The following is a 14,007-nucleotide window of genomic DNA, read 5'->3' on the forward strand; positions in this document are numbered from 1 at the left end:
GTCTATATATCTGTTTTGGTACCAGTACCATGCTGTTTTGGTTACTGTAGCCTTGTAGTATAGTTTAAAGTCAGGTAGCGTGATGCCTCCAGCTTTGTTCTTTTGGCTTAGGATTGACTTGGCGATGCGGGCTCTTTTTTGGTTCCATATGAACTTTAAAGTAGTTTTTTCCAATTCTGTGAAGAAAGTCATTGGTAGCTTGATGGGGATGGCATTGAATCTATAAATTACTTTGGGCAGTATGGCCATTTTCACGATATTGATTCTTCCAACCCATGAGCATGGAATGTTCTTCCATTTGTTTGTATCCTCTTTGATTTCATTGAGCAGTGGTTTGTAGTTCTCCTTGAAGAGGTCCTTCACATCCCTTGTAAGTTGGATTCCTAGGTATTTTATTCTCTTTGAAGCAATTGTGAATGGGAGTTCACTCATGATTTGGCTCTCTGTTTGTCTGTGATTGGTGTACAAGAATGCTTGTGATTTTTGTACATTGATTTTGTATCCTGAGACTTTGCTGAAGTTGCTAATCAGCTTAAGGAGATTTTGGGCTGAGACAATGGGATTTTCTAGATATACAATCATGTCATCTGCAAACAGGGACAGTTTGACGTCCTCTTTTCCTAATTGAATACCCTTTATTTCCTTCTCCTGCCTGATTGCTCTGGCCAGAACTTCCAGCACTATGTTGAATAGGAGTGGTGAGAGAGGGCATCCCTGTCTTGTGCCAGTTTTCAGAGGGAATGCTTCCAGTTTTTGCCCATTCAGTATGATATTAGCTGTGGGTTTGTCGTAGATAGCTCTTATTATTTTGAGATACGTCCCATCAATACCTGATTTATTGAGAGTTTTTAGCATGAAGGGTTGTTGAATTTTGTCAAAAGCCTTTTCTGCATCTATTGAGATAATCATGTGGTTTTTGTCTTTGGTTCTGTTTATATGCTGGATTACATTTATTGATTTGTGTATGTTGAACCAGCCTTGCATCCCAGGGATGAAGCCCACTTGATCATGGTGTATAAGCTTTTTGATGTGCTGCTGGATTCGGTTTGCCAGTATTTTATTGAGGATTTTTGCATCAATGTTCATCAAGGATATTGGTCTAAAATTCTCTTCTTTGGTTGTGTCTCTGCCTGGCTTTGGTATCAGGATGATGCTGGCTTCATAAAATGTGTTAGGGAGGATTCCCTCTTTTTCTATCGATTGGAATAGTTTCAGAAGGAATGGTACCAGTTCCTCCTTGTACCTCTGGTAGAATTCAGCTGTGAATCCATCAGGTCCTGGACTCTTTTTGGTTGGTAAGCTATTGATTATTGCCACAATTTCAGAACCTGTTATTGGTCTATTCAGAGATTCGACTTCTTCCTGATTTAGTCTTGGGAGGGTGTATTTGTCGAGGAATTTATCCATTTCTTCTAGATTTTCTAGTTTATTTGCATAGAGGTGTTTGTAGTATTCTCTGATGGTAGATTGTATTTCTGTGGGATCGGTGGTGATATCCCCTTTTTCATTTTTTATTGCATCTATTTGATTCTTCTCTCTTTTCTTCTTTATTAGTCTTGCTAGCGGTCCATCAATTTTGTTGATCTTCTCAAAAAACCAGCTCCTGGATTCATTAATTTTTTGAAGGGTTTTTTTGTGTCTCTATTTCCTTCAGTTCTGCTCTGATTTTAGTTATTTCTAGCCTTCTGCTAGCTTTTGAATGTGTTTGCTCTTGCTTTTCTAGTTCTTTTAATTGTGATGTTAGGGTGTCAATTTTGGATCTTTCCTGTTTTCTCTTGTGGGCATTTAGTGCTATAAATTTCCCTCTACACACTGCTTTGAATGTGTCCCAGAGATTCTGGTAGGTTGTGTCTTTGTTCTCGTTGGTTTCAAAGAACATCTTTATTTCTGCCTTCATTTCATTATGTACCCAATAGTCATTCAGGAGCAGGTTGTTCAGTTTCCATGTAGTTGAGCGGTTTTGAGTGAGTTTCTTAATCCTGAGTTCTAGTTTGATTGCACTGTGGTCTGAGAGACAGTTTGTTATAATTTCTGTTCTTTTACATTTGCTGAGGAGAGCTTTACTTCCAACTATGTGGTCAATTTTGGAATAGGTGTGGTGTGGTGCTGAAAAAAATGTATATTCTGTTGATTTGGGGTGGAGAGTTCTGTAGATGTCTATTAGGTCCACTTTGTGCAGAGCTGAGTTCAATTCCTGGATATCCTTGTTAACTTTCTGTCTAGATGATCTGTCTAATGTTGACAGTGGGGTGTTAAAATCTCCCATTATTATTGTGTGGGAGTTTAAGTCCCTTTGTAGGTCGCTCAGGACTTGCTTTATGAATCTGGGTGCTCCTGTGTTGGGTGCATATATATTTAGGATAGTTAGCTCTTTTTGTTGAATTGATCCCTTTACCATTATGTAATGGCCTTCTTTGTCTCTTTTGATCTTTGTTGGTTTAAAGTCTATTTTGTCAGAGACTAGGATTGCAACCCCTGCCTTTTTTTGTTTTCCATTTGCTTGATAGATCTTCCTCCATCCCTTTATTTTGAGTCTATGTGTGTCTCTGCACGTGAGATGGGTTTCCTGAATACAGCACACTGATGGGTCCTGACTCCTTATCCAGTTTGCCAGTCTGTGTCTTTTAATTGGAGCATTTAGCCCATTTACATTTAACGTTAATATTGTTATGTGTGAATCTGATCCTGTCATTATGATGTTAGTTGGTTATTTTGCTCATTAGTTGATGCAGTTTCTTCCTAGCCTCGATGGTCTTTACAATTTGGCATGTTTTTGCAGTGGCTGGTACCGGTTGTTCCTTTCCATGTTTAGTGCTTCCTTCAGGAGCTCTTTTAGGGCAGGCCTGGTGGTGACAAAATCACTCAGCGTTTGCTTGTCCGTAAAGTATTTTATTTCTCCTTCACTTATGAAGCTTAGTTTGGCTGGATAGGAAATTCTGGGTTGAAAATTCTTTTCTTTAAGAATGTTGAATATCGGCCCCCACTCTCTTCTGGCTTGTAGAGTTTCTGCCCAGAGATCAGCTGTTAGCCTGATGGGCTTCCCTTTGTGGGTAACCCGACCTTTCTCTCTGGCTGCCCTTAACATTTTTTCCTTCATTTCAACTTTGGTGAATCTGACAATTATGTGTCTTGGAGTTGCTCTTCTCGAGGAGTATCTTTGTGGCGTTCTCTGTATTTCCTGAATCTGAATGTTGGCCTGCCTTGCTAGATTGGGGAAGTTCTCCTGGATAATATCTTGCAGAGTGTTTTCCAACTTGGTTCCATTCTCCCCATCATTTTCAGGTACACCAATCAGACGTAGGTTTGGTCGTTTCACGTAGTCCCAAATTTCTTGGAGGCTTTGTTCATTTCTTTTTATTCTTTTTTCTCTAGACTTCCCTTCTCACTTCATTTCATTCATTTCATCTTCCATCTGCGATAACCCTTTCTTCCAGTTGATCGCATCTGCTACTGAGGCTTCTGCAATCTTCACGTAGTTCTCGAAACTTGGCTTTCAGCTCCTCCATCTCCTTTAAGCCCTTCTCTCCATTGGTTATTCTAGTTATCCATTCTTCTAATTTTTTTTCAAAGTTTTTAACTTCTTTGCTATTGTTTTGAATTTCCTCCCGTAGCTCAGAGTAGTTTGATCGTCTGAAGCCTTCTTCTCTCAACTCGTCAAAGTCATCCTCCATCCAGCTTTGTTCCATTGCTGGTGAGGAACTGCGTTCCTTTGGAGGAGGAGAGGTGCTCTGCTTTTTAGAGTTTCCAGTTTTTCTGCTCTGTTTTTTCCCCATCTTTGCGGTTTTATCTACTTTTGGGCTTTGATGATGGTGATGTACAGATGGGTTTTTGGTGTGGATGTCCTTTCTGTTTGTTAGTTTTCCTTCTACCAGACAGGACCCTCAGCTGCAGGTCTGTTGGAGTTTACTAGAGGTCCACTCCAGACCCTGTTTGGCTGGGTGTCAGCAGCGGTGGCTGCAGAACAGCGGATTTTCGTGAGACCACCAATTCAGCTGTCTGATAGTTCCTCTGGAAGTTTTGTCTCAGAGGAGTACCTGGCCCAGTGAGCTGTCAGTCTTTCCCTTCTGGGGGGGGTGCCTCCCAGTTAGGCTGCTCAGGGGTGAGGGACCCACTTTAGGAGGCAGTCTGTCCGTTCTCAGATCTCCAGCTGCGTGCTGGGAGAACCACTACTCTCTTCAAAGCTGTCAGTCAGACAGGGACGTTTAAGTCTCTGGAGATTCCTGCTGACTTTTTGTTTGTCTGTGCCCTGCCCCCAGAGGTGGAGCCTACAGAGGCAGACAGGCCTCCTTGAGCTGTGGTGGGCTCCACCCAGTTCGAGCTTCCTGGCTGCTTTGTTTACCTAAGCAAGCCTGGGTAATGGCGGGCGCCCCTCCCCCAGCCTCGCTGCCACCTTGCAGCTTGATCTCAGACTGCTGTGCTAGCAATCAGCGAGACTCCGTGGGCATAGGACCCTCCGAGCCAGGTGCGGGATACAATCTCCTAGTGTGCCGTTTTCCAGGCCCGTTGGGAAAGCGCAGTATGAGGGTGGGACTGACCCGATTTTTCAGGTCCCGTCTGTTACCCCTTTCTTTGACTAGGAAAGGGAACTCCCTGACCCCTTGCGCTTCCCGAGTGAGGCAGTGCCTCGCCCTGCTTCGGCTCGCGCACAGTGCACTTCACCGACTGTCCTGCACCCACTGTTTGGCACTCCCTAGTGAGATGAAACCGGTACCTCAAGCAGAAATGCAGAAATCACCAGTCTTCTGTGTTGCTCGGGCTGGGAGCTGGAGACCGGAGCTGTTCCTATTCGGCCATCTTGGCTCCTCCCCTGAAAAAATGAATTTTCTCTTATCACAAACATTTGCTATGGAACGAGAACCAACGTTCTGTATCTGTATTCTCATGTGTTTTTTTTCTTTTCATGGTATCTGCTGCCACTTTTGACTTAATCATACACTTCAGTTTTTAAAAGGTGATTTTGACATCTCATATGTACATTTTATGTCACATATACTTTATTCCAGCACAAAGCATCAGCGATATCATAAAGCCATGTACTCTAAGGATATTAAGCCACACATATGTATACCAGCATTTAGGGAAACTTTCCCTGTATTGTAGTTGCAATAGCTTTCCAAGTTGTCATCTGATTTTTTTCCTTGCTCACCTGGAATCTGTTCCCTTATCAGCCAAAGTGACCCTCCTAAAAAGATCATGCCAGTCCTCCATCCACTACTCCCCAAAGGCTTTCTATCTCACTCCCAGTAAAAATCAAAGACGTCGCAGTAGCTCCTACATCATCTGATCCTACATACCAGCCTGATTTCATTTCCTACAGCTCTCCTGCACTCTCTCTTCTTTGCTTCAGCCACCCTTGTCCCCTTGCTGTAGCTGGAACACGCCAACTGTGCTCAGCCTCAGGGCCTTTGCACCTGCTAGTCCAACCATCTGCAATATCCTTACCCGAGATACCATCATGGCTCTTTGTGGGCATTCTTTCAGTCAATGCTGCAAAGTCTCCCTCTTGATCAGCTCTTCCACATCCATGCTATGTAAAATTGAAACCTTTTCTCCACTTCCTTAAACTCTTCCTATTTCCTTTACTGCTTTATTTTCAACCACTGGAAATGTAAATATTTGTATATTATGTACACAAATATATACTTTCATTTTATTTATATTTATAGAAACTTATGTTTTAAATATATATTAAGATAACTATATGTAAAATAAATATATTTAATCAAACTCTATGTAGTTATGTATTTTTAAAAATTCATCCCCTACTATAATGTCAAGCCAGGGAGCTCAGAGTGGTTTTTCTTCTGTTGTTAACTGCTTTGTCCCACCTTTAGAGAACAGCGTCAGCACTGGGTAGACACTTAGTTCATGGCTGTTGAAGACGTGAAAGAGCGAAACTCTTCCCCACATCCTCCTGACGTACCAGTCCAGGATCATGAAGTCTTGCATCTCTGAGACACCTCAGGACATGTTTCCCCCATATAGTACTTAAAATCTTTTAATCTACACACTCATTAAAATGGCCAATACTAATGCAGTTGATAATACCAAATGCTGAGAAGGACAAGGAGCAGCTAGAACTCTCTTCTACTTCTGTCGTGATGAGTAATGGTACGGCCAGTGTGGAAAGCAGTTTGGCAGTTCCTTAACAAATTAAACATACACCTACCGTAAACTATATGCCTAGCCTTTCCACTGCTAAAAATTTACCCAGTAGAAAGGAAAATATATGTCCACACAAAGACTTGGGCATGAATGTTTCTAACAGTTTTATTCATCAGAACCAAAAATTGCAAACAACTTGAATACTGATCATCAATGTATTAGTTGATAAATAACACTGTGATATACCCATATACGGCAAAATGTCATCCCACAATAAAAAAGAACGAATTACTGACATACACTACAATGTGAATGAATCCCAAAATCATAAAGAAGCCAGGCACAGAAAGATACATGCTGCATGGTTACGTGTACAGGTGTTCTAGAAAATGCAAGCTAAATTGTAGTCAGAGAAAACCGATTGTCTGGGACTAGGTGTGTGGGGAGAAAGGGACTGCAAAGGGCCCAGGGAGCTCGGAGGAGTGACGGCGATGTTCTGCATCTTGATTATGATGTTTTCACAGATGTCTACCTCTCTCAAAGCTCATTGAATTTATACTTCAGATAGATGATTTTATTGTACATTGGTTCTCTTGCTTCACTATAGCTGATATAAAACATTTTTAGCTATATTACTTATTTTTGAAACTGATTTAACTTGAGCCAGATATAACTCAATTTGCTTGATAAGTTGCTCCTCTAACAGTCTTACTTCCATTGATAATGACTTTTCTAAGGATTTCATTTAAAATTGAATTTCTTATGAAATATTGTAGGGGACTAACATTCATATAAAACAAAAATATTTTAAGAGGAAAGGCCAGGCAAAAATATTTTATGTGCTAATTTCATCAATACTGAAAAGTGGGTCATCTTATCAAAAATTTCCTGAACACTGAAACCTTGGCTAAAAAGGTAAAAGTAACGGCTCAAAATAAGGTGTTTGGTAAATGCTGCCCATCTGATTTGAACCAAGGATGTTTGACTGTGATCTTAGGTTTTTCTCTCTTTATGTATTTTCTCACACCTGCTTCCCCATTAAATTGATATATTATTTTGGAAACAATTTCTCTTTAAAATATCTTTGCATCTCAAATAGATCTTTTAATATCTTGGGTGGATTCAGTTTTTACATTGCACCAGAGGTCATTAGACATGTTTGCAATTTATGCCTTTGATAGATAAGGGTCTCAAATTAAATGCTATTAAATTCAGAAACATTCTTATTTCATAGTTTTCCACATAATCCTGCAGCTCTTGGCCCACCCAGACAGACTTGGTTGCCCTGTCTGACAAGGAATTAAGGGTGGATTTATACAGCAGGCACTGAGAGTAATTGCGGGTGGATTTATACAGCAGACACTGTGGGTAATTGCGTGTGGATGTATACAGCAGGCATTGTGGGTAGATGAAAACAGAAGGCACCGTGGGGTGAGGCTGCTGCTTTATTGTCTCCAATGTGTTTAAGGAGATGGGAGATGGTGCAAATAAAACAGCAACTGGTTCCAGTCCGTGAGTCCTGAGCCCCGGGCAGATGTATCTGTGGCATTCATTAAAAAGAATGTCTGCTTAGAGAGAGCTTAAAAAAAAAAAAAAAAGCTTATAGTAGGATCATAAATATTTTTATTATGACACCACTTTATGGTGATATTTAAATATTTCTAAAGTCTAAGGTTTTACTAAAGGGAGTTCAAGTAGATTATCACGAGAGCAAAAAGAACTTGCAAAAATGCATTTGTTTAAAAGCATCCTTTGAGGATGTCATTTATTGTATCCAATGACTTTTCATCCAAGGGATAACTCTTTGTTAATCATGTTGTTTGCAGGTAGTTCGTTATTTGGCTGGTTGTGGACTGCAAAGTTGCCAGATGCTGGTGTCTAAGGGCTATCCAGACATTGGGTGGAACCCAGTTGAAGGAGAGAGATATCTTGACTTTCTCAGATTTGCTGTCTTCTGTAATGGTAGGACTTGATTTCTTGAGGTCTTTTGAGTTATTATTAAAACTGCATAGAGATATAATAAGGATTCATCTCAGCACTTTCATGAAGGAAGTATTAGTAAAGAAATCACATATTTTATAATCGATAGGGTTTTTTCACAGTAACCACTTATAATAAAATATTTGTATACTTTTCCTTATTTAAATTAAAATTTCTAGGCCTCTAAGTTCTCATAAATTTTTTATTTTGAATTAGTTTAGATTATGACATCATTCTATAAGAATAACAAGTTAGTGAGAATCAATAGTTTATGCCTCCATAATGCTTTACTCTGAAAATTTTTAATGCCAGAAAAGAAATTTACTGTGTCTCGTGTACCTAAAGCTAGTAATTTGGGTTACATTTTGGCTTTATTAGTATATTGTTGGGTTTTAGTTATTCTTATACATAGGAAATGATTAGTATAACATTTATTTGTTCAGAACTTCCATATAATCATATATGTTTACTTATCTTCCCCGTTCTACTTTAGGGGAGAGTGTGGAGGAAAATGCAAATGTCGTGGTGAGATTGCTCATTCGGAGGCCTGAGTGTTTTGGTCCCGCTTTGAGAGGAGAAGGTGGGAATGGGCTTCTTGCAGCAATGGAAGAAGCCATCAAAATCGCCGAGGATCCGTCCCGAGATGGTCCCTCACCAAATAGCGGATCCACTAAAACACTGTAGGTGTAATATACACACCCTCACGAGTGATCCATACTACTTGATGTGAAATTTTACAGAATACATTCTGCATCCTATGAATTGTAATATAACTTGTGGTACAGAAGATTTCTCCCTTTGAAAATATAATGTCTTAGATTTGGAAGAATGAATGGAATTTGGTGCTGGAATAGGTCGAATGAACAAAGAGAGCTGAAGAAGATGGTGTAGATTTAGCAGAGGGAAATTTAGGTTGTAGAAGATGCATCTTATGAATTTTCCTAGGGGAGCTAGGGCAAGGTGGGTTGTTCTAAATGATACGAGGTGAACCTTTGGGGTTGGACTGGGGTTTAGTGGGAAGGTAGTTAGAATGAGAATTTATGATTAGAAAGAGACCTTTCGCAAATGAAAGGGGGACTTGACTAAACTGGTATGGTGGTAAAACCTAGAAAAGGTTTCATTCTGAGGAGTGTGGTGCTTGGTTGAGGTATAGGAGACAGATACGAGAAGCAGTCACTGTCTTATATTTATCTGTAGGTATACATTGTTAATACTAGAGTCTGGTAATTGACATAAGTAAATCCAGGTGTGATGCTTATCTGTGTAGGTGAATGTCCTCCAGCGGGGATCATGCATCCACACTGCTGGTGCCTCTGGTAAAGATGTAACATAGGGCTTTATTGAGGCACATTTCTAAACAAAAAAAAAGACAGAGGGCACGCAATCCTGCAAACCCTTTGTCTTTTACATATAAACTGGGCATAGATGTTCCATGTACACCATAGCCGGATTTGCAGACTGGGAGCACTGCTAGAGCAAGAATGAGTGCTCCCCACCCCCCCCCCCCCCACACACACCATGCTACATGCTTATCAGTTTCCACACACACGCACACACACACACACACACACACACACACACACCATGCTATATGCTTATCAGTTTCCCATGAAGGAACCAGGGAGCTCTTAGGTTCTCTCAGTAGTAGAAAATGTATCCAGAGACCTCTGGCCCAGGACCACACTAGCAAGGGCACACCTGAGGGCCTCATGGACAGCCTTGCATGCCCAGGAATGAGGTTGTCATTCAAGGCCTCACTGTCACTCTGAAGACTGCTGTGTTCAGTGGAGACAGCTGTCTGCTGAGTTACCAAGGAGGGAGGATGTGAGCCTCTAGGGCCACCAGATTTGGCTGTCATTAGCAAGAGAACGTGTAATTATATTTTCCCTGCAGAGATGGGGAGGGACATATGTTGAGATATGTTGGAATCTTTGGCAGGGGTTGCAGGAGTTTGAGTGGTTGGTGCAGAGGTAGGTGAGCAAGTGCAATAACATTTATAAAGTACTTGCTCTGGGCAAGCACTGTACTGGATGCCTTACATGTGACCTTGTATGACATCTTTGTCACCCTTTCTCTACACGTGTGCCACTTATAGAAATAGTCTAAGTTCACACATCCTTCGATCAGTTATTTTCTTTGTTAATACATTCACTACCACTAGAAAGGAAAAGAAGCCATCAAATGATCAATTCCTCCTTTTCCCTTCAAAGGAATCTTAATACCAAAATTTCCACAGATGTGTTCTTGGTGTTAGAATCTCAAGTCTGATCTTTAACCAGTTGTTATTCTCCCTTAAAAACGTCAAGTTCTACATTTATAACATATATGAAACGTATCAGAAGAATTATGTGTTACCTAGTAGTCCCTTTCCTCAGAGAGATATGTAATAAACCTGAAATGTCAGTTATCCCATTTGCTTTTTCTTTGTTTTGAAACATTCATGAAAGTGATACAGAGGAGGAGGAAGATGACACTATCCACATGGGGAACGCGATCATGACCTTCTATGCAGCTTTGATTGACCTCTTGGGACGCTGTGCTCCTGAGATGCATGTGAGTTCCTGGGAGTTCAGGAGCAGCAATCCTGATTTCTCTGTGTTAAGACATCTATAGCTGGCAAAGAGCATAACAGCATCCAAAACCAATAATCTTCATGCTCCATTAAAAATAATAGCTGCAGTCTAATTGCTGAACAAGTGTTTGTTTAGTTGGAAATGTCTCGTTGGTTGTAAAAATTAGTAATGGGATTTCAGTGCAAGTCATTAATAGAGTACTTAAGTTACTCATATATCTCTGAAACTCATACAGCCTCCCACATTTTAAGAAGAAAAGAACATATGCAATTTCCTCTTCTGTTATAGTGCTTGCAGAAAACAACTGCTCCTACCAAAAGTCATTCATGCCATCTTTTAGGGAAATGGGGAAGGTGTGGGTGGATTTAAGAATTTTCCATATAAATTATGTTTTTTTTCTTTTTCTTTTCTTTTCTTTCTTTTTCTCTTTCTTTCTCTTTCTCTCTCTCTCTTTCTTTCTTTCTTTTCTTTCTTTTCTCTCTCTCTTTTTTTTTAAATTGAGACAAGGTCTTGCTCTGTCTCTCAGGCTGGAGTGCAGTGGCATGATCTCAGCTCACTGCAATCTCTGTCTCCCAGGTTCAAGCGATTCTCCTGTCTCAGCCTCCTGAGTAGCTGGGACTACAGGCACATGCCACCACGCCCGACTAATTTTTGTATTTTTAGCAGAGATGGGGTTTTGCCATCTTGGCCAGGCTGGCCTGGAACTCCTAACCTCAAGTGATCCAACCGCCTCTGCCTCCCAAAAGTACTGGGCTTACAGGCGTGAGCCAGCGTACCCAGCCTAGATTAGTGTTTTCTGAAACTTTTTGACCCAAATGAAATTAAAGTTTCATGGAATAATACTCTTACTCTGTAATACATTCTGATATTTTGTTCTTTATTTTATTGTAGTTGATTCTGTGTTATTCTAGTATATTCATTAAAAAAAAAAAATCCTGGCCCAGGGCCCAAAACATTCATTTCCAGATCTTTTAATGGGAAACAAACCCAGAGTCTGAGAGTTTGAAACACATTGATTGGTGCTGGGGTAGTTAAGAACTGTAAGTATATTTCTAAAGTGGGATGAGCATGAAGCCAGGGCTTTCTTACAAAGCACCTTTCTCTCTACCCTTATTATCTATGTTTCTTTTGGTTTTGGTTGGGTTTTTTGTGTGGTTTAGGTTTTTCATACCCAGAAGTTAAAACTTCCTTGATGTACTCTTTTGTTGTGAACAGAGAGGAATCACAGGATAGAGAAATGTTAGAATGTTAGAAAACTGGAGTCTGATTTTTATAAAAACTTAAACTTTGCTGCTAGTAAGATTTTTTCATCTTAGTAAATGGAAACAGAGACTATTAAAAATTTCTATGCTGGAGGTGATTACTGACAACAACAGCAAAAATACTTGCTCACAATATTTGTTCTTTTTCCCATCTCAGAAAAAAAATCAGTGAAACAAAGAGAAAGTATACTAATAAATAGAAGTTTTCATTCTATTATATTAATGGGGGAAAACTAAGTGAAGTAATAAGGGACCAACCTTGGCATTTCTGAAATTTATGCATCTTCGCAACTATTCTTTGAGGCCTCCTGCGTGCCAGAAACTGTGCTTGAGTTTCACACCCTGTAATGAGGTAAACAGATGCCCACCCTGGCTCTGCAAGCCTAGTCTGTCCTGAAGACTTGCTCAGATTCTTGACTGCATTTTCACCCACAGTCATCCTGGGTACTTCATGTCAGTCTAAAAGAACTGTTAGGATTTATGTTCGTCATTTCCTCCACATTATATATCCAGCCTTGGGAGAAATCAGGGTCGAAGACAGATGGGTATGCAATTCATTTCTTAGCACAAAGCAAGAAAGAAGCTAATTTGGTCATAAATATTAGTATATGTTTGGAATCTAATGATAATTTTCTCTGTATTATTGCTCGTATTATTGATAGGTATTTACATGTAATTTTGGAAAGTAAACTTTCATAAACACGTCAGATTCTCAATATATCTTAACAGTCCCCAAAAGGATAAAAACTATTATTCTAATGGATGAACCAACTGGCCTAGACCATAGTATAAATAACTTGGTGTGTGCTGAAATCACTGAAAACTGTGTGAGCAAGTAAATATTCGCAGGTAAGCCAGAAAACTATTTCTGAGAGAGGTATAACTTTATGTGTATACTGATCAGAAAATTATTTTGGACTTGGATTCCAATACTTCAGATTTCCTAGACAGAATTGTAATATGGATGTCACAAAGTTGTTCTAATGTTTTTTTTTTTTCCCCTTGTATAGTTGATTCATGCTGGGAAGGGAGAAGCCATCAGAATTAGGTCCATTTTGAGATCCCTAATTCCCCTGGGAGATTTGGTGGGCGTTATCAGCATCGCTTTTCAGATGCCAACAATAGCCAAAGGTAAGGCCAACTTCAATGTGTCCTAATTCTGTAGGATGTTGGATGACATCATGTTCTAAAGAATGTTTTCTGTACTCAACATCCCAACCTCTCCACTTCCTAAATTATGTGTATACTACTTAAATTTGTTTTTTAAAAAAGCTGTAAAGTATATATTTTATAATTTTTTTCCTTTTTTTTTTTTTTTTTTTTTTTTGAGATGGAGTCTTGCTCTGTAGCCCAGGCTGGAGTGCAGTGGCGCGATCTTGGCTCACTGCAATCTCCGCCTCCTGGGTTCAAGCAATTCTCCTGCCTCAGACTTCCAAGTAGCTGGGACTACAGACGCCCGTCACCATGCCCGGCTAATTTTTTTTTGTATTTTAAGTAGAGACGGGGTTTCACCGTGTTAGCCAGGATGGTCTCGATCTCCTGACCTTGTGATCCGCCTGCCTCAGCCTCCCATAGTGCTGGGATTACAGGTGTGAGCCACCGCGTCCAGCCTTTTTTCCATTGTTTTTAAAGTTCATTGTTTTTAAAGCTGTGTTTGCTTTGAGATTTTAATTTTCTTTTATATGACATTTCAGACAGCTTCCAGAGAAGCAGAAACATGCACTGCCACCCTCCATTGTCTTATGTCCTGCCTTGTGTCATTGGTCGCATGCTCTTCTGTCTTTCTTGACTTCAGTTCCTTAGTTCATGCATTTTGATGGTTTTCATTGTCACTTTCTTGTAATGCTTTTCTATTAAAAGCACTGATGATAGCTTTTGACTTAGAGATTTTAAAATCCCCTGTTAAAGAGAGTGTTGTTTTTTTGTTTTTTTTTTTGGTTTTTTTTTGGTTTTTTTTGAGACGGAGTCTCACTCCATCGCCCAGGCTGGAGAGCAGTGGCGTGATCTTGGCTCACTGCAATCTCCGCCTCCCAGGTTCAAGCAATCCTCCTGCCTCAGCCTCCCAAGTAGCAGGGACTACAGGCATG

General features: G+C 40.1%; 1 protein-coding gene across 6 annotated transcripts in view; it reads left to right on the forward strand.

Annotated features, from left to right (window-relative positions):
- The window catches only part of RYR2 (ryanodine receptor 2), a 799,701-nt gene that overhangs the window by 593,146 nt on the left and 192,548 nt on the right, over positions 1 to 14,007 (forward strand). For all 6 annotated transcript variants that reach the window (XM_032137647.2, XM_032137648.2, XM_058430777.1 and 3 more), the window contains 4 exons: positions 7,932 to 8,067; positions 8,579 to 8,765; positions 10,533 to 10,638; positions 12,931 to 13,051. In XM_032137647.2, the coding sequence (XP_031993538.1) occupies positions 7,932 to 8,067; positions 8,579 to 8,765; positions 10,533 to 10,638; positions 12,931 to 13,051 (550 nt within the window). The remainder of the gene's footprint in view (positions 1 to 7,931; positions 8,068 to 8,578; positions 8,766 to 10,532; positions 10,639 to 12,930; positions 13,052 to 14,007) is intronic.

Source organism: Hylobates moloch, unplaced genomic scaffold, assembly GCF_009828535.3.
Source record: "Hylobates moloch isolate HMO894 unplaced genomic scaffold, HMol_V3 SCAFFOLD_18, whole genome shotgun sequence".
NCBI classification, from domain to species: Eukaryota; Metazoa; Chordata; class Mammalia; order Primates; family Hylobatidae; genus Hylobates; species Hylobates moloch.